The sequence below is a fragment of the Aricia agestis genome, chromosome 4 (genome assembly GCF_905147365.1).
Source record: "Aricia agestis chromosome 4, ilAriAges1.1, whole genome shotgun sequence".
Classification (NCBI taxonomy): Eukaryota; Metazoa; Arthropoda; class Insecta; order Lepidoptera; family Lycaenidae; genus Aricia; species Aricia agestis.
Window position 1 is genome coordinate 2351946 of NC_056409.1, and position 21890 is coordinate 2373835.

Genomic DNA, 21890 nt, shown 5'->3' on the forward strand with positions numbered 1-21890 from the left:
TATACCAAAAGTAATCAAGGCTGCATTGGAAACACTAAGAAATACGTAAATTAGCATGGGCTCGTTCTTACAACCATGTATGTGTCTTGTTATTAGAATATACACTACTAGATGACGCCCGCAACTCCGTTGCGCCAAAATTCATTTATCGCGCGGGAACCGTTCATTTTTTCCAGGTTAAAAAGTATCCTATGTCCTTTCCCGGGACTCAAAGTATCTCTGTACCAAATTTCAGCCCAATCGGTTCAGCCGTTTAAGCGTGAAGAGGTAACTTAGAATATTAGTATGGAAGTATGGATTGCAATAGGGGTGATGACAAGGTCAAAGATTAGCGAATTTTGTGAATAAAATAAAGAAATCACGGTAAAAAATAAGTGTTCCCAAAATTTCAGCTCGATAGCATTGGTATTTTTTTTGTTATGCGCCTTCAAAGTTGGATATTCAAGTCTATTTTTTTTTCAATTAAATTTCTTAATATTTGTATACAATTCGATAGCTTATGCAGTTAAAAGCAACTTTTGTTATGAAACCACTTTCATAAACGCAATATTTAATATACCTGTCAAACAAAGTTGTCTCCCGATGCGTACAAACTACGAAAGACTGACGTCATACTTTCGTAGCACTTTGTATGGAGCATTTCGGGCAGGTCTTTTTTATGAGATATTTGAATTGTCATATCTTGGTGAATTTTTAAGCTATCAGAGTCATTCTTTCAACGATGTTTCTATTTTTTAAGTGTCTTTCAATTACCGATAAGAAAAAAAAATAGTCATCATGCCTATTAGATGCATTAAGTGAACATTTTAATCAATGGCTTCGAAATGCAATGCCATGTGCGTCGTGGCCTAAGGTACGGAACTAAGGGTCAGGGTACATCAACATGTACCCTGACCCTTAGTTCCGTACTTTAGGATTCACACGCTTGTGAAAGAGGGCACAACTTTAATAATTCTATTCTATCTGAGCGAATAAAAGCGAAATGTGAAGTGGGACGGTTAGCATATCGCCAGATCGCCTGCTCGCATATTCAACAGCTCTTTGTTTCTGACCCTACTTACTCAATCCTTCGCTATGCAAAACAGCCTTCTTTGCCGTCGATCGCAAAGCCAATGACTTTGCGAACTATGCGAACATTTTTAATTGAAAGTTTGCAGGTTTTATCCTCTTTTTTAAAGTAGTTTGTTGCGGAGTTTTGGATGTAGCAGCGCTAAAGACTTAAGTTAATAATATTGTTTATTGATAAAAAATAAAATGTAGAGTCACAAATCTGAATACGAGTGAATTAATAGGTACAACGATACATAGAAGGCAACGAATAAATACACGGTGCTATGAATTATGGAACAAACCTTTACCAATTTTGGCGCCTCCAATTCTTTCGCGTTGCTTGACATTTCTTCACAAAGACACCTTTTGTTTACAGTAAAAATAGCTTTAAAGGTCGTAGGTATGACATGACAAAATAGGTATTTTAGGTCACCAAACTGTCTTGTTGGCGTAGGACAAAACATGCGACAGAGATTCCGCGCTTTTGGGCAAGCAGCGTTCAAACAGGGGCCCGTTATTCCACCACATCCTGAAGTTGTTTTTAACGCTATGTCTATTAAAAGCCTTGTCATTTACAGCCATGCAGATTCTGCACAGACCTTGAAAGGGGTTGACGGCTCTGACGCGATAGTACTTCCTCCACAGATGAAAATGTTTGTATGTAAGAGGATCCCTGATAGCGTGATCGATCCATGCAACCAGACTGTCCATAGACGTTGACTTGGAGTCGATGTAGGACCGTGCTGGAAGAAACCTGGAAATTAACGAAGATGAGTGAGATTGAAAGTTCTCAGTATTTCTCTAATCATAGATTCCATATATTTGTCTAATAGTATTTAAATATGTAACGCATTAAAAACTTTTCTATTTATTTTCTCTATCTTTTAAAAATACATTAAACTCCGTTTCGCTGTATCTAAAATCTAACAATACATATGGACAGATAGAAAGTGACTTTGCTCTTTGCTAGTGACTATTTCAATTAAATGATGAATACACCTACTTCTTGTAGTCAGCGCCTCCTCTGACGACTGGCACTGTTAACGTATGAAAAGCTCTTAAAACCTCCTTCGTTATATAATCCATTGCGTCGCTTTCTTCGGCAGCGTAGTAAAAATAGTAGTCACGTATAACCTTCATACAATTATCTTTGGGACAATCTAGAAAACCGCAGCCGTATATGTCGAAATCCAAGGACATTTCTTTTAAGGCCTTTTGCAGTTTTCTCGCAAATGCCAGCCTGTCGTTACGCGTGTCACACCGGTCTACTATCCACGCCATCGCCTTTGTTTTGTTATGCGATATTCTAATGGTAGTATCCAATAATGTATCACTGGAAGTTTCCCAATCCACTGACGATTTTGGTGCCACATAGTTCCCTTCCAAATCTAACACCTCCACCATCGGATTGAAGATATCAGAATCCATTTTATACGTGCAGGTCCAGTTAAAGTAGCCATCGGTTATGACGTTACAGACCGGTGCATCATCCGAGGTGATTGTGCTATGGAATATATACTTTTGTGTCACTGATCTTCTGGCCGGCAATTTTTTATTCCTCCAGTCTCTCATGTACTTAGTATTAAAGACGATCGCGTCAAAATTCGTATAATCTCCGAGAAAAGTTTTGTTAGTGGTTAAATAGCAGTTGGTATTTGAACATCTGTTGTCAATGAAAGGGAAGGTTCCATCACCGAAATATTTTCTTTTCTCCCCTGTTTCTTCCGTCGTCCAAATTAATATATACCTCATCCCGCTCTCTAGATCCCTACGCAATGGAATGTCTTCTACGTTGTACTCGAATCTCGTATAAGTTGGCTTAAGTGTAGAGTGGTACACATAGTACAAAGCTAATAATAAATATATTAGCAGACCGACTGAGAGTATGAAAAAGAATAATTTGGAATATAAAGCTTTTTTCACACACATGATGACCACTGACCAGTCTTCGAATGAACGTTTGTATGAAAAAGAAAGGCGTCAAATGGTTTACGCATTCTTCTGTATTTCAAACAAACATTGTTATATTTATCGGTAACGTTGACAACAACAAATAATAATCTCAAACATTCCTACCTGCTGTTTACCCTGACTTTCATTTATGCCTTGGACCCGATGCTTTATGTACATATTTTATTACGAAATAAAACCTAGTATTTCAAAATTCCTTGTCTCAGAAACTATTGAACCGATTTTGATGAAACCTTGATGAGCAGTATTTCCTAAGTTGAAAAAGTACAACAAGAAATGTTACTTAAATATTTTGCAGTCCTAAAACCCTTTCTTGAACAAAACTGTTGTTTGTGAACAAAACAGTAAATTAAGGAATGGAAATAATAAGGAATATAAATACGGAGCTAGATTTTGTTATTGTGACTGACAACAGCTAGTAAATACTATTCGATATCCACGGAAATGTGAACAACTAAATTCACACTACCAACAATAAGTCGACATTTAAAGTGCCTCACAACTGTCTGCCTATAGCAACCGAAAATCTCCCGAGAAAATTTTTATGTCAGTCGATGTCTCCCTATATTTGCTAAGACCTTTAGTTATAGACGCGCCGTGTTTCCATTATACTTACAGCTTCCTTAGTTTCAATTCAATTAGTTTAGGTTGAATTTATATCTGTCCGTGCGATCGAGCGGTTTGGCCGCTACACCACGATATCACAAGCAATTGTATGTAAAACGCATAATAATCAACAATGTATTATTATGCATGTGGTTTAAATTGAGTCGCTTAAGGGTCAGTCCACATTGCAACGATACGTTTTGATGCAATGCAATGCATTTATAAATGGGACACTCGGAATTAAACTTTTTTATGTTTTTTGCATTGTTGCATTTGCGCTGTCAGACCGCCTGTTCCAAAATGGCTTAAAAGTGGCATTCCTCGTGATGTTGCAAGACAATATCATCGTATGAAGATGCAGCTGGCCTGCCATTTGCTTTAGTTATAGAAAATTTTGATTTAATTGGTTACATTTTACATAATATTTTGACTGTCTTGCAGTAACGTACCATAGGCACGCTCAACCCCCGCGTTCCATTTGACGCTCAAAATGCCTCCTATTTTGAGCGTTTTGATCGTTTTTAACATCAAATGGAACGCGGGGAACGTTTTATGTTAAAACCAGGTGACCCGTAAACTTTGTATAACTTTCAAAGCTTCAAAGACTTTATTTGCAAACTAAGTAATATACAAATTACTACTAGTGATCTATCAACAAACAGCCCAAACCACTGGACGGATCGGGCTGAGATTTGGCATGCAGGTATATATATATATATATATTCATTTATAGATCACTAGTACTTGTACTAGTTTTATATATATATATATATATATATATATATATATATATATATATATATATATATATATATATATATATATATATATATATATATAAAACTAGTACAAGTACTAGTGATCTATAAATGAATCCGCAATAGGCATCCGCTAAGATTTTGATAAATTCCAACCACAAGGGGTTCAAATAGGGGATGAAAGTTTGTATATAATAATACTTCTTAACGCGAGCGAAGCCGCGGGCAAAAGCTCGTTTTAATATAAATCTACTCTGAACCCAGTTATAGTGAGACTAACAAAATCAGTTTTTTTTTTATTATTTAAAGAGTTAAATTTGCTTATTTATTAGTTTTAACATTTACACATTTCTACTATGGTTTCACTCCACCGCGTCGTGCAACAACGGACACGCGCCTCACCTTTATGTATAACGTTGAGTCTTCGGCAAATATGGACATCGCGTATGAAGTCAAACAGAATTACGTATTCCATAAAAATATACCCTCCGTGACGCTACGTGTCGGGACCCGACGTGCTCACGCGTCGGAGGAATTCTAAATCATTTCCTGTAAACATAAACACATTATCAACTGCCTTTGATGTGCTGAATAACTTGTTTAAAGTTGGCTGTCACTGGGAATCTAGGTGTTTTGGTTTTAGACTGTGTGCAGACGGACCGATTTATCATTAACGCATAAGTCGCATCCAGTTCCTTCGCTTGATTTGAGGTTAAAATACTTAATTATTATCTAAACTTATATCTGTACATAAATTGAGTTTTTGTTTCCTATCACTAAAAAGACCCCAAAAATATTAATTTAAATTATATAACTATGGTGCAGGAAGAACGCTGGTTTTTGATGCTTGGAACCTTTATATTAGTCGGAAATCGGAATTAACGCGCATAATATTATGAGTTATGACGAATTAATTCTTTTTAATGAAATAAGGGGGCAAACGAGCAAACGGGTCACCTGATGGAAAGCAACTTCCGTCGCCCATGGACACTCACAGCATCAGAAGAAATGCAGGTGCGTTGCCGGCCTTTAGGAGGGAATAGGGTAATAGGGGAGGGTAGGGATGGGAAGGGAAGGGAATAGGGGAGGGTAGGAAAGGGAATAGGGTAAGTGATTAGGCCTCCGGTAAACTCACTCACTCGGCGAAACACAGTGCAAGCGCTGTTTCACGCCGGTTTTCTCCGGTCGAGCCAGCCCATTCGTGCCGAAGCATGGTTCACCCACGTATAAACACGTGTATAATTATACACAGAAAACAAAAATAATAATATTATAATCTCGCAGTACGCTATGCTACGACGTAGGCCGGCTACGACGTAGGCCGGCTACGCCGTAGCAATTTTAAGCATTCAGTACCATTGAATTACTACTATACTATCACTACAAGAACCAACTAGCGCATCAAACATGGAATATGATATGCTCCATCACGAAAGGGGTTGCTTAAAAAATTATGGTCAAAACAGTGCGTATGTCTGCTAAAATGATATTAAAATTTATGTGTCTGTCTGTTGTCTCTTCACGCTTTCACCGTTAAACTAATTTTGATAAAAATTGGTATTGATATACTTTGTGACCCGAATCTTTTTTACTGAGAAAAGAAATAGGATATTATGTTTTTATCACGAAAATAATTCTTGCGCGAATTTTACTGCAACAAAGTTGCGGACAATCGCAACATCAAACAGCGCGATGATTTTTTCAAAAAAAAAAAACCAAAAAAATCAAACATCGTCCTTCTTTCTTCACACTCACGCCCGTCTTTAATATGCCAGGTGAAAAAGGACGACGCAGAATCATCGCCAAATTAGTTTTTTTCTTAATAACTCGATAAATATACAACATTTTAAAAATCCGCTTGGTCAGTGTCTCAATGATAGAATTTTAGACAATGTGTTAAAATATTAGCTTAGTTTAATGCACGGTTATGGCAATATAATATGAAAAATTCGTGAAAATTAGATGCATCTTTGTGATTTTTTTCTATCGAGAAAATTTTAAGATCTAGGTATCATGTTTTCGCTCAAATAAAATTCTTGGAAATATAATGTAGTATTTATGCTTAATAAATGAAACAATTCGGCGCTTATTTTCAAGTATAAAAATGAATTATAAAATCGAAAATTTTGGGTTAGTCGCCCCCTTAAGCCTAAGCACAATTAGTTCCAAAATTGTGTTCTAATCACTCATCTGTGATTACTCGAAAGCAATCTAGTAACTAGTGTTATATTCAGTACTCCTAAACCTCCTAATCCGGGTCCAGGTGTGCTAGGAGTCCTAATTACAGCGTGACTAATGAACTCCTGTAATTAATATTCACGTGTCTTGACTGATTACTTCCTCCGACTTGGCTTATCTTTCGTCTTTGGTAATTGTAAATTATATAAATCATTATTTCTTAATATTATAATGATTTAGATATTTTCGTGATCCAGTGGTCTAAAGTGTAGCCCTCGAAACAGAGGTACCTAGTTAATTCGTTTACTGACTCTGAAAATGTTGTTTTTAACTTTTATATACTGCACGTTAGGATCGTATCAGTACGAAGAATACTGTGCCAGATAAAGACAGGTAGAGCTTGTATATTTATTAACTATATTTTTTTATTAGTAAGATTTATTAGTAAGGGCCGATTCACACCGGAATGGCAGAGGCCGCAGAGGCGGCTCGCTTCGCCGCGGGCGGACGCTCGCGGCCGCTTGTGGACGCTCGTGGCCACTGGCGGCCACGCGCCACCTCCAGAGCGCCGCGCGTCCGTCGGTGGAAAGTGCTCACGGCACCGCGCGGCGCCTCGAGCCCTTTTTGAAGTTTTCAAGCGATACTAGTAGTTATATGTATGTAAATAAAGTTTTAAATTATTTCACACTAAAAGTGCTCTTCGCGCCTCTGCCGGCCGCTGCCATTCCGGTGTGAATCGGCCCTAACTAATGGAATAAGATATTTAATGCATTAGTTTCAAAAGCTAGCATGTAGAAGCCCATAATATAATAACGAGTTTAATATTATATAAATCGAAATTCCGTACTTATCGAGCTATCAATAAAATAGTAACTCCGGCATGAGATATTTGACGGGGTAATCCCCGGCATCCGGCAAAACGGTAAGTATATCAGCTGGCAGCCGACGGGGCATCCCCGGCATGCAGCGGAGCAGCGCATTCCGATGGTTACCGTCGGTTGTCAATACACAAGGCAATGCTGTAGTGCGAGCTATAATATTTTGGCTGTGGCTATAATATGATGTTAATAAAAGTATATTTGGCGTTAGCTTCGGTTGTCAATAAACAAGGAAATGCTGTAACGAGCACAATATTTAGGCTGTAGCTATGATTATAATAATTATTATGATGTTGATAAAAATGTGAACGCCATCGGTTGTCAATTATATACGAGGCAATGCTGCAGTTCGAGCTAAGATTTTTAATATTTTAACTTCCCACCACGTTATAGTCTGGCACAGTGATCACTTGAAGAACTTATAACAGATACACAGATAACAGACTTTGAATATTGAACGTGATCCATGTTCCATTACCCTGGAAAATGACAAGGACCAGGGATTTAAACCTGCGATCTCCGGCTTAAGCATCTACGCTAACACTGAGCCACAGGCGTCCTCAAACATTTGACGTCGAAGTATTTTGACAGGAGCTATGATTTTAAATGTAGATGTATTAAAATAATTGCCCATGAGATCACAACAAACACATGGATAGGTAAATTCATATTGGCTGAAAAAAAAGACAATAAAAATTAAGTCTTCGACAAAATAAGTAAGTGATAAAAAGTACCTACTGTATAGTGTATACCATAAAATAGTAAGCAGTATCGTAAGTAACGCCTCCGTGGTCCAGTGGTTAAGAGCGTGGCTCTTGACTTGATTGTGGGTTCGATTCCCGCGTTGGAAACATGTTATTTCCTAGTCAGTTTAGGACAATGCCGGCTGATCACCTGATTGTCTGACAAGTAAGATGATCCATGCGTCGGATGGGCATGTTAAAAGTCGGTCCTGCGCCTGATCTCTCACCAGTCGTGTCGGTCTTCCATCCCACTGGGTTACGAGAGTAAAAGGAAGAGAGAGTGCTTTTGTGTACTGCGTACACACGAGGGCACTATAAAATTACTCCTGCGTAACTGGCTTGGTTTCAATGAATCCGGCTGGCGGCTACCGTCACCGAAACCGGTGTGCGAGTTAGTTTCATAGTAAGCAAATATATATTTTTTTTATTTTTACACATTCATATATCTTTCGTATATCTTTAAACGAACGTCGGTGAAAACCTTACAGTGGCCTATTTAATTCGGGAATGACGATTTAATAACTCCAAATATACCGTTACCGAGAAATATTCCAACTAAGAGTCAAGAATTAATCTACTCAAATTATAACGGAAGATAATAGTCAAGTGAAAATATAGTAGTGTGATTTAATAAGCTTCAGGAAAAAATTAACATAGCTTCTGCATGCGTTCACAACTGAGTATGAAACGTGAAACGTACCATATATGTTTTTTTTATTAGCCTATGGTGTCCCACTGCTGGGCAAAGGCCTCCCCCAGGATCTTCCACTGTTCTCGCCCCTGCGCCACCAATAGCCAGCCTGGCTGGTATGCCTCCAGCTCGTCACGCCACCTTTTTCTAGGCCGTATATGTTTAAGCGATAAAATCCCTATGCCCTTTGCCATGACTTAGGGTGAAGCCAAACGAGCGTAATTTTGTGAGTCGTGAGTCGCAGAATTTCTGCCGCGTAAATAAGTTTTCATACAAACCATGACTCAAAAAATTACGCTCGTGTTAATCAAACAGGACCTTTGTATGAAACTGAATGCAGCAGAATTTCTGCCAGCCGAAATTCTGCGACTCACAACTCACAAAATATTACGCTCGTTTGGCTTCACCCTTAATTTATAATATCTGCACCGCATCAAAACCGGTCCAGCCCTTTCGGAGCCAATACGTTGCAAAAAGCTTCGTTGTTACTTTATAACAATTGACGTATGACCATCTGTGTTACTATTTTTACGCAGAGAAAACACGTCCGTGGATTTTTACACATTAAAATATTTTCATGCAATTTGCCCGCGTGTGACGGGTTAATCCGCCTGAGTTATTTTGCCTCTACTTTTCTATAAAACTGAACCTTATACCGTTAGTTTAAGGTTGTTGCTAGAGGTAATATTACTCTGAACAAAGTATACTACAGCTATAGTTAATCCGTAGTTACTGTACTGTCGGCGAAGTGCCGTTTTTCATCGGGATTGTTTGGGAAACAGCAGATACGATGTAACAAATGACATCGCACAGTTTATTATGCGTTAATACAACGGTGAACCGGTAATGCCTCCATCAATTGACGTCAATATTTTATCTTTTTTTATTTAACCGCTTCGTCAAAGAGTTCTTTTTACTCTGGTCAAAGGGTGACATTCATTATACTTTTGTTAAGTGTCTTATTTGAAACCTACACGTTTAAAAAACATGAAGAACTAAACTACTACGTAAGTATTACTTTAAAATCATACATACCTAATCCTCTAGTGGCACAAAACACCCATCAAACATAAAAAGGGAGTCATAGAAAAAATTTGTATCAAATTATTGTAAGCAAAGTAAATAAAAGTATAGCGCAAAACACGAGATCCGGTACAAAACATACAATATGAAACAATAAGAATGAATTTCAAATTTTGTACAATATTTTGTACCCCTTCTCCTCATAGTTTCACATCTTAAGTTTGCATATTTTGGCATTCAACACCAATATTCGCTACATAATCCCAGTACATCAAAGTGACCTTTCCAATAAGAAAGTAATATAAAGTAAATAATATAACGCACCTGCCGCAAATACTGGGGAAGAAATAAGGTGGAGGGAAGTTCCGCACAAGTTTAAAAACTCTAATTTTACCCTCACACGCGACTTGACTGGAAGCCAAAGGAGCAGCGACTAGCAACTTGTGGACATGCTTCAATTATCGTGACTTATTTATATTAATACAAAACGTTATTGCTCAGGCTCCAAAAAAATATCGTAACAGACCAAACAGTGCACTATCCTAAATAGCGCTAGCGAAGTTTTTGAAGTCCTCGTAATAATGTATTGCAATAAGTTATCCACTGGAACAAGCTATACTCGGTAAGAAGACCATCTTTTAGGGCCTAAAATTGAGCCCTATTGAGATTTATTTTCTAACATTATCAAGTAAAGTTTCTTACAATTATCATTAAGTAATTTTTTTTTGGAGGCATAAGATGAAAAAATACAACATAATATACAATAATAAGCTTTAGATTGGATATTCATAGACGCATGTACCTTATACAAGGTGTAACAAAGCTAAGTGATAATACAAATTTAGGGTGTGCATGTGTCCCTCATGGAGAGTTCACTGTGAAATTAGCAGCGCTGAAAGAGCAAAATTTTTATGAAAAAAGTTACTATTTTAAACGCTGCCTACATTCACAGCGAATTCTATATAGGGGACCCATACACACCCCTAACGTATTATGACTTAATTTTGTTACACCTTGTAGATGGACTATAGCTGAATGACCTTACTTTCAGACCCCGAGGTACAACGAGCCATGGCAGAGATGATGGCGAATTATCAAGTAACAGTTCGCGAAATCGTGCTTAACGACTATTATTCTATGTCGCCTCCTACGTCCAGTACAATATCTGCGATTTCGTTTTGTTACACCCTGTATAATGATCTGTCGATTTTAATCGAGCGTCAAACCGGCTCATTCATACCGAAGCATTTCGGTTTTATATTTTACTCGTAAACGTTCATTTTCATCGTTGTCATTTGATCCAGGCGTATCCACATAGTCCTACCGCTGCAGGAACACCAACATGTAAGGTATATTAAGCAAAAGTTGCCTATTGCACTGCCGAGATTTTGCTCCAATCATAAGTTTGTAAGAAATATAAATATTTCCATCTCCGCACTACCCGGATAAACTTTACTACGGCTAATGACTTGCACGAATTACTTTAATCTTCGCAAAGCTTCGGAAACTTTCAGAAAAATCTTGGAATTACATTCTAACTAAATACTATCGAGAGGAAATCATTGTGTTTTCTGTTTGTATGATTTTTTTAGTAAGTTACGAAATTACTAGATGTATTAGACCACAGAAACGGCTATTTTTAACTGTAAAAAAAAACGTTTTGGGACTTGTAGCTAAAAGTTATATATTTTATGGAACGTATCTTTAGTAGGTTCTTGCTACTTAACTGTATGAATTCATTCTTGTAAATAATTATTAAATGGAAAAGTTCGCACTGAGCTTGCGTCCGAATCGTAGCTTCGTAGCCTCGTAGACCGTAGCCGCTACGAAAATGTAGCTTTAAGCTTTACGTCTACGCAATTTTGAACTCGCTAATTTCTTCAACTGTTGAACAAATAAATTTTAACAATAACCGTATTAAGCCAATAAGATGATGACACAAAACGCATTATTCACCAAAAAATATTTTCAAAGTTTTAGAAAGAAAATCTCATACAGGGAAATTCCTCTTACTTATTGTATTACTCTTGCACTGCATGTAAACAGCGGTATCAACGGGTGTAAATCTCGGTAGTGCGGGGGGAGGGGGGCACGGGGGGAGCCGGTAACGCGTTCCCCGGCGCGATATACCCGCTACAGACTTATGATGTCATTACTGCGTCGTCAGTGACGGTTCATTGTTGCATACGTATATTAGGTTGAGTGAGATGCAGTGCGATGTATTTGGAAGGAGGCAGTCGAAATTAAAGTTCACTACACAAGAATATGAATTATCATATTCTTGTGTAGTGAACTTTAATTTCGAATATTTATTAAATAGTATATCCCACAACCTGTACATTTTGTGATACACTTTACGGAAAAACTATCACGCCTATGGATTTGGGCTTTAACATAGTAATTTTTATTTATATTTTATTTATATTGTCATCATCAGTCAGTCAAGGTGGACGACGCGAGCCCTCACAAAGCTCGGCTTATAGTACTTATTCCATAATTATGTCCTCTGCTAGTTTCCTTCGCAGTTTTGATTGTTGATGGATTACCTTATGTCTAATAACGGTTGTTCTTGTGCATTTGCGTTCTTCAAATCAGTTTCTCAACTTAAAGTTGTAAAACGATAGTTTTTACGTAGCACCTTACAATAAACTTATTTTATTTCATATACAGTTTAAACTTATTCAATTTCATTAACAAACGGTCCTGGCCATTTTGCCTTAATTAAAAAGAGATTGTAATAGCGATATTCTTTAACGTGTGTCTGCAGTGAGACGTTCCATAAATTGTCTGAATCTTCGCGCCGCCCGCCTAATTAGCACAAGATGTTACCACGTTCTTTAACGGACCGCTTTATGCTATGTGCACCAGGATAAAAAAAACATTTAAAGCCATTGGTCATCAGTTGACTGTTATAAACTTGACGTGAACGAGTTTTTATTTATTTATTTGCGTTTAAAAGTTATTTGAAAATAGTACATTTTAAGAATTAGGCGCTAAAAATAGAATAGATATTCTAGATCCAAAAGATCACAGGGGCATCATTGGCTATAATAACAATATACCTACTTACCTTACCTTTAAATAATGCTTAAAGTAAGTATATAATTGATATAGTTTCATAAACTTAAGATTAAATTGTGTGTCCATTGTTATAATTTTGATAACACGAGCGCATAATTTGATTTTATGACAGACATTTTAACGGGTTGACCGTAACATAAATGAGGACCCGAAAGTCCGGGCGATATACCCGAGTATTAAACGATGTACTACCAAACTGTCTATTTACTTTATACACTCATGTTATTAAATTTGATGGCTGTATTAAGTCGTTTTTACGGCTGGAGTTACTTTTTACAGAGGTTAGAATACGTTCCATTTTAGAATTCTTTTTATAGGACAACTAGCGACCCGCCCCGGCTTCGCACGAGTACTAAATATAAATAGCCACTGAAAAAATTATTAAAATCGATTCAGCAGTTTTGATTCATATTCATTATAGCGGTCGCCCGCGGCTCCACCCGCTGCAAAAAGCATACCCAGGAAAGACTCGGTCAGTAAAATGATTGCCAGGTCAATTGACAGACTCCGACACCATTGACGACGCAGTCATTACGCAGGCTGCACACTTGACACTGCACAGATTGTCTTCCTCCGCACGCGCACCCTCTGCCTCGCCTTGGTGACGCCCACTATCGCAATATTTTTATTTCGCCATAACTTCTAAACCAAACGTCCAATTTTAACCATTCAGAGACCAAATATTATCTACATAAAATGTACTTAGTGATGAAATAATTTGTTTTGATAAGGATTATTAGCATGAGTAAAATAAATGCGTTTAAATGTAGTCCAAAAAAATCAAGATTTTTAAATTAAACAATGATTGTTGTGCCTCACTTGACATAGATAGGTATAGTGTGTCGCGGACATTTTTGTAGATATTTATAAGATCTACATTTACTTAGAACATTGTATGGTTCTATCTTTTATAGTTTAGGCAGCGTACGCAAAATAAGTAATTTTTCTGGTTGTTCCCGTAAAACTAAAATATCTTACGGAACCCTATATTTTCCAATATAAAAAATAGCCTATGTTACTCGTAAATAATGTAACTTTCGAATGGTGAAAGAATTTTTAAAATCGGTCCAGTAGTTTTTGAGCCTATTCATTACAATTAAACAAACAAACAAACAAAGTTTACCTCTTTATAATATTAGTATAGATATAACCGAACTAGCAGATACGGCAAATGTTGCTTAGTCATATTGGAATGTCGGGCCTAAATATTAGCTACTAATATATTATATTTGTATTAACATTCTCAGACCTTTTGCCTTAAGTGGGGAGTGGAACACCATGGGATTTCTTTTGGGAGTTGCCAGTGGAGTACCTCATACCCCGGCCGATATCTCCAATCCGCCGTGGATAATTTCTCTTATTCTCAGACCTACCCGATACCTACCCGATACACACAAAATGTCATCTAACTCGTGTGGCCATATAGAACACGTTTCATGGCATTGCGATAATTTTATATTTTAATTGTATATTGTTATAAGATTCGATTAAGTTATATAATATTGTTAGATTCAATTGAGAACGTGAAAAAATTTTTTACAAAAATTCTTGGTTCTCACCACATAACGCGATCCAAGCGTCCCGCCGCGGGATGTGACTCCACTTTTTAGCTCGCGCCGGGCGGTAATTGCTTCTGATATAATTAATACAATTCGTCGAGATTAAAACACTGATCTACTAAAATAAAGATATAAAATATGCAACTACGAATAATAAATACATATCGCAGCGTAGAATTATTCAAGGTTTATTTTCCTATCATGTGACTTTTCCAATTATCCAGACCGTATAATATTATTATTTGTGTACATAATATGTATCCTTATTGGTAAGACGATGAACCTATATGTATATGAATGTTTTAAATGTGGAGTGGACAATGAACCTATACATTTATCGTTTATGTATGTACATTGTACATGTTGAGTGTATTGCAGGGATTAGCTGCAGCTATCAAGTTGATGTATTGCCGTTGTCGGGCGCGTGCGGTCTACAAAGGTGTCTCCTATTGACCCAGACTTCATTGGGGCCTGCACACAATACAATGGGGGTAGTGGATTGATTTATATGTTTAACTAAATGATGCCCGCAACTCCGTTGCGTCAAAATTCGCTTATCGCGCGGGAACCGTACATTTTTCGGGAACGAAAATCTCGAGACTCGACCGAGTATCTCCATACAAAATTTCAACAAAATCGGTTCGGAGGTTTGGGCGTGAAGAGACAAAGACACACTTTCGCATTAATAATTATGATATTATAGTTTGGATATGAATGTTGTAATCAAGAATCCTGTTATTCTTAAAGTAAACAACCGTGATTAAACAATGAATAATGACAATATGAAATTAAATAAATTAAAAATTACCAAAGTTATAAAATAACCGTTTCAGAAAATCTAAATGGCTATTATTATTATACCATTACCATACATTACCATATTATATATTATTATACCAGTACGGGATCTGACCCGGCTAGAAGAACCGACGTATGAAACTCGCACGGGCTCACTTTTTAGCTAAAAAGTGGGTCATAATATATCAAGAAAAGTAAATTGTTTAGTAAAAAATTTACGACGGCCCACACCTTTATTACCTCATGTACCACAGAAGAAATCGATTCATATGCTGTTGACGTACCTACCTACGACAATAGGCAAGATGACTAATTTTTTTTCTTATCGGTAATTGAAAGACACATAAAAAATAGAAACATCGTTGAAGGAATGACTCTGATAGCTTAAAAATTCACCAAGATATGACAATTCAAATATCTCATAAAAAAGACCTGCCCGAAACGCTCCATACAAAGTGCTACGAAAGTATGACGTCAGTCTTTCGTAGTTTGTACGCATCGGGAGACAACTTTGTTCGACAGGTATATTAAATATTACGTTTATGAAAGTGGTTTCATAACAAAAGTTGATTTTAATTGCATAAGTTATCGAATTGTATACAAATATTAAGAAATTTAATTGAAAAAAAAATACTACTTGAACATCCAACTTTGAAGGCGCATAACAAAAAAAAATACAAATGCTATCAAGCTGGAATTTTGGAAACACTTATTTTTTACCGTGATTTCTTTATTTTATTAACAAAATTCGCTAATCTTTGACCTTGTCATCATCCCTATTGGTCGGTTTATGTCCATTCGATGTTAGCTGTGATATTCTGTCGGATGGGCTTGACATAATACGACCAAATTACGGTGGTCCGCAACATGCCTATGAATGAACTCGTCTGTCAGTATATTTTGTGTTACTTACCGTCATTTCTCTGTACCGAATTTCTCTGAGTGTCGCACAGGCACTTAGCACGGTTTTTGAGTAATGCGCCATACGTAATGCCTCCGGAGAAAATTAAATAAACTGCAACACCGCGTCATAAGCATCCTTATAAGCGGGGCGTCGAGCGCGCGACTCCACGGTACGACGACACGGCCTTGTATTTACAAACGAGCAAGCGGGTCACCTGATGGATAAGTTTTTCGGGTGTCTGTGGTCGTGAAAATTGTTTTAATGACTGTGCAATTATAATTTATAATGCTTTTCATCACAATTTTACATTCAATTAAAATGTTTCAGCTGCATTAGAAACCTGCGAATTTACTTTTTTGGTCAAATTAATATATAGAGCGCTGCGTACAAATTGCGATAACCATTAACTCGTAATAAATCTACTGAATAACGAAGGTCCGCCATCAGCATGTCAATTGACTTTGAAGATGGCATAGAATTATAGACGGATATACATAACTGGCGCACTCAGAGTCACATTATTTTTTTGATTATCACATTAGGAATAACCTGTTGCACTCAGAGAGATTTAATTTTAACATTCATTTGTGAAACTCTGCATTCAATTAAAGTTAAGTAATCTTTAAAACGCATTTAAAGAATCATTAAATGTCTTTGAGTGCAGCCAAAAGTGTATCAAAGTGTTCAATTCAATTTATTTAAAAACTCCGAGAGCAATGGACCCGCGCCCCCACGGTTACAGGAGAGGCAGAGCGTGTACCTACTTTTCTTTTATTTGCGTGCAAATACAATTTTAGCTTACGTACATTCGCTTTGTACACTAAGTGCTACGAGATTCGAGGGACTCACTCGATTCACTCTACTCACTCAATCTCACTCGACTCACTCGTACACGAACTCACTGCAAAGTCTTTGTATTAAAAGATACATTTAATATTATAGCGACAAGGGATTTGTTATCGAACTTAAAAGGGAATGAATATTAATCGAATGAAAAATGTTTGTTTATGTGAATGAGTATTTTGTTTCTTTACACCGATATTATCATCATTGTTATAATATTATGGGTCAGTCGATGCAATATTATGCAAAAGGAAAGCATTTTCCTGGAAATATAATTTCTAGGAAAAGGCTTTTGTGGGGAACACACCGGGAGGCCGACCTGATCGGACTTGCTTTGAGCCAGAGCCAGCCAGAGTCAGTCCGACCGAATTCAATCTTCATCTCCGTATTATATTATTATTATTGGCTTTCATATATACGAAGAGGACGATCGAATGAGTGGACTGGGGTTAGAAAGGCCCGTAGCCTAATCAAAGAAGCGTTCCTTCTGTTTAAAGTCCGAACTAACAAAATAAAGTATAGAAAGGTTACTACAAAATCGCTTCTGGAATTTTCTGTAAGTATTTTACTTTTTTATTCACCACCTACATTCTTATTCACAAAATAATTTAATTCAGACAATTACTATGTTTATAATATTGAACAATGATTGGCTTAAACATTATAACAATAGTATATTGTGCTCTCATCGATGTGAAACTGAATATCTCCTTTCAGTCGCTGCGGTCCTCTGTAGTCTGCACGGTCGACATGTCGGTCACTCTGGCTGTCTTTATTATTTTACAACTCATTGTAAGTTTTTATTCAAACTATTTATTATAAAGTGTGTCAGTCCGTCTGTATATCTATAACCAATTTTGATGCAATTTGGTAGCAACACTACGAGTCCCTAATAATATAGTTTTTATCCCGGAAAAAGGGCAAGGTTCCGGCCTTATGAACTTAGGGCAACAAGGTGCGGGCAACTTTGAGCATTTTAATAACCAAAAATAATCTGGGGGCACGGGAGTGCCCCCGCCAAGTCGAGCAAAAAAGTGGCACGGCTGTACCATCCTTTTCTCGAACCAATATATTTTTACAATGTAATGCTTACAAGTTTTGAGAACTGTTTTTATCCGAGTGATAACCATGCCCTGTAACCAATGGTCCGGCACGACTGAAGTAATATCCCGGCCCCATAAAAAGCCAGCGTGAAGCAGCGCTTATGCTAGTCATCATATAATAACTATAATTTACAATATAAAATTTAAAAAATTTCAGGTCATTTCATCTGAGAAAGATTTACCTACCACAGACGTCGTGGAGGCGTTTTTAGCAAAGAAGTTCGGATCCCTGAACGTATACGATTACAAATTGAATATTCAAAATGACAAACTCAACAAAAGGACTGCGGCCTTCGATACTAAGAATGTTATACCTCTGGACCAACCTCGAGGAGTCCTGGATATTCTTCTACCACCAGAGAGAGTACAGTCCTTCAAAAGTACACTAGATGGGTTAAAAAGACTACTCTCTTATACCTTTCGACGGTAGTGTTGAAAACCCTCTTGTATTTGATGTTGAAGATTTGCGCCGAAAACAGTGACGTAGAGAAATCTTAAAATAAACACTTCAGTTTTATACAGTCTTTTTTGTTACCTTATTGTTGTAATAACTAACGAGAGTTCAGTGTTTTTGCACGTGTAAAGTAACCGGAATGTATAGCTTGACCGCTGTACGAGTATGCTACGAGGGTCGACTTTACAGCGGTCAAGCTATAATTAAACATAGATTTTAGTAATGGTAATATTGACGATTTGAAGTAAGTGCCTGGCAGCGGATGGATGCACAAGATTGGCTCTTACTGGGGGAGGCCGTTCAGTAGTGGGTGGTGTTAAGTGTCTCAAATAAAAGTGGACTGTAACTAAAACCTGGTATATTAAGAACCAAGACTTTATGTACATTAATAATTATTAGTAGACGCGACATGGGTGTCGACAGTAGCGAAAAATCTCGAAGAGTGCCGGTCGCCGGCCGGTGTTGCGCGGGCGCCCCCGCGTCCCGCGATCCGCGCCCCCGTCCCTCTTTCCCCTCGCTCCGTTGCAATGCACCTTGCGTGATTGGACAGGTGGCAATAGGCTGATGATGATGATGAGTATTGATATTTTGTGTTATTACTTAATTATCAAACTCTAAGCTAACTAAAGACAAAATCAATAGGTCACCTGGATCAGCCTTTCCAACCTCCACAATATTATCCAGACCGCCAAAACAGCAAATTAATTATCAAATTATTACGGTTCACGCTAAATAATTATTAAATGCCCTAAAATTATTGGGATGTCAGACATCTGTCTTAACTTTAATTAAATACCTGTCTTCACACTGAATAACTAATGAACTAATCTAAAAGTCTAAAATAACTTCTGACGGCTTTTACAGAATATTATTCATTTTTTTTCATGAAATAAGGGGGCAAACGAGCAAACGGGTCACCTGATGGAAAGCAACTTCCGTCGCCCATGGACGCTCGCAGCATCAGAAGAGCTGCAGATGCGTTGCCGGCCTTTTAAGGGGGAATAGGGTACTAGGGGAGGGTAGGGAAGGGAAAAGGGTAGGGGATTGGGCCTCCGGTAAACTCACTCAGCGAAACACAGCGCAAGCGCTGTTACACGCCGGTTTTCTGTGAGCCCGTGGTATTTCTCCGGTTAAGCTGGCCCATTCGTGCCGAAGCATGGCTCTCCCACGTCAAATTTGTTTTATGATCTTCGCTGTCCTGCGCGACTTCACTCGTGTAAACTCTCAACTTTCTCTCTCTTACATCACTCTATTTATTAAAGAATCATATCAGTCATTTTACGCTAAGGACCAGGCTACAATACTGCATACGAGACGTCTTGCAGCAAAGAGAGTGACTACGACAAGTGGCGACAATGATACATAAACTGAACTGGGCCTAGACAAGCGGCAAGCGATTATCGTAAACGCCAACGCCACAAAATGTATGGGATTTGACATTAGTATTCGCTAGCGAAGCGCGATGACTTATGTCAAATCGCATACATTTTGTTAGCGTTCACGATAATCGCTTGCCACTTGTCTACTAGGGCAGTACCTAATTCTTATTTGCCTCCTATTAAAACGAGTTTTTCTGCACCAATTCGTCTGCATAAAATTGCTTGAAGTAAAAATCAAAGAAGAGAAATATCTTCCAAGTTATTGTCGTGAAAACAAAGTGTTCGGAGTGTCCGGGGGTCGCGTTTTACAATTTTTTCCGACCGAAGCATATCGGAAGACGGTTATATGAAAAGTTTTTCCATAAAATTAAGTATGGCTCCAGGATCTCTCCAACTTGAGGAGTTTCTGTTTTATAGACAAAAATTATGAGCCGTCACCGCCGGAATATAAAGGAGACACTCTGAGCCATTTTACACGTAATTTTATTTAACACGAAAGTTTTTTGTACGTCGTAATTATGATGGACTCCTGTTGAACCGTTGGAGCGTCTTTGTTACAGTGTGTTTTTTGTAGGTGTTGTATTTTTAAGTCGTGCTACAAATCGTTCATGTATCAACTGGGCATTAAGAGGTATTAATTTATTTATTAACCAGGCATTTTTATATCGATATTTACGTATTAATTTTTTTTCAAAAACAACACTTTCTGCTAATATTTAAAAAGGCCGATATAATACATAGCTGCGACTTGTCTCGTGTCAGTGTAAGCTCACCATTAATTGTATCAGATGACACTTGACAGCATGCCTTTGCATACAGGCTTACAATATTCCAATTATATAACGACTTAAGTCATCTAACTCCAAGACGTAGCAAGGAAACGTTTCACGTTTGGCATTAGGCCAAAAAATTAATTGCAGACAAGGCCGGTGCTTGAGGCCCGAGTGTTCGTCAGTGTAATTAGAGCAATCAGCCGGAAACACGTTCTGGAGAGTTCCACGGGCCATCGTAATGGCGGCCCGCGGGAACAGCCTGCCAGAAACTATATTGTAATATGTGAATGGCGCACTAAAAAGTGGCAGTTGCAGCCAAGCGATGCAAAATTGAGCCGGCAATAGGTTCCTTGCAAGTTGATAAAAGAAATCATACTTTACATGGCCCGTTAATTCAACAAACTTAGTTGCAGTTAATAAATGCAAGATTAGGCCAGGAATAGGTTCTTTCGAAGTTGACAGAAGATAATATTATAATACTGTGGCGGATCTCCGTGGGCGGTACCCACAATTCGCCTAACATTCCTGCATCGCGCTATCGAAGTTTTTAAATAATAATATGAAAAAACTTCGATAGCGATACAAAGTTACGTAAATACGTATAGTACCACCTCGCTCGGTCGGAAGATCTTCCTTTGTGACCACCACGCATTATTCCCACAATACTATATAATAAATGCTCTGTTAATTCAGTGCAGTTGTAAAGACAAATAAAATGATTCAATTTATTTTAAACATGTACACCTCTGGTGACCGCTGGGGAGGATAATATATTTAAGATTTAAGGCGGCAAAAGACTCCTTCGAAGTTGACAGAATCATACTTTACATCCGTACCCATTGAATCATTTTATTTGATTTGACGTCCTAAGTTTATCCCAAAAAACGGCCAAGTAATAACAATTACCACAAAAAACGGGCCCCGAAATCCATTGAAGTAAAAAAGTCTTTGGCGACAGCAATCAGGAGGAATGTTAGGCCGGACATAAAAAACACCGCGCTCAGCAATCGTCAGCCATCGAGGTTTTCTCCGTTTTTTAGGGTTCTAAACCAAAGGGTAAAAACGGGACCATAATATTACTCAGAAACTTACGTCTTA

At 37.7% G+C, this 21890-nt stretch overlaps 1 protein-coding gene and 1 long non-coding RNA gene across 2 annotated transcripts; one reads left to right on the forward strand and one right to left on the reverse strand.

Annotated features, from left to right (window-relative positions):
• Nucleotides 1-1281: 1281 nt before the first annotated feature.
• On the reverse strand, nt 1282-2958 carry LOC121726332 (alpha-(1,3)-fucosyltransferase C-like). Its single transcript, XM_042113646.1, has 2 exons — nt 2054-2958; nt 1282-1804 (listed from the first exon to the last, which is right to left on the reverse strand). The coding sequence occupies exons 1-2, from the start codon at nt 2800-2802 to the stop codon at nt 1480-1482; spliced, it is 1074 nt and encodes a 357-aa protein (XP_041969580.1). The 5' UTR covers nt 2803-2958; the 3' UTR covers nt 1282-1479.
• A 14855-nt stretch (nt 2959-17813) lies between these two features.
• Nucleotides 17814-18703, forward strand: LOC121726205. The gene is made up of 2 exons (XR_006035504.1): nt 17814-17875; nt 18344-18703. It is a non-coding gene; the product is annotated as an uncharacterized LOC121726205 (long non-coding RNA).
• Nucleotides 18704-21890: the final 3187 nt, after the last annotated feature.

Coding starts and splice junctions, on each gene's coding strand:
- LOC121726332 (XM_042113646.1), bottom strand. CDS start 2,802: ATGAGGTATATATTAATTTGGACGACGGAAGAAACAGGGGAGAAAAGA. Junction 1,805..2,053: donor GGAGGCGCTGACTACAAGAA/GTAGGTGTATTC, acceptor GTTAATTTCCAG/GTTTCTTCCAGCACGGTCCT.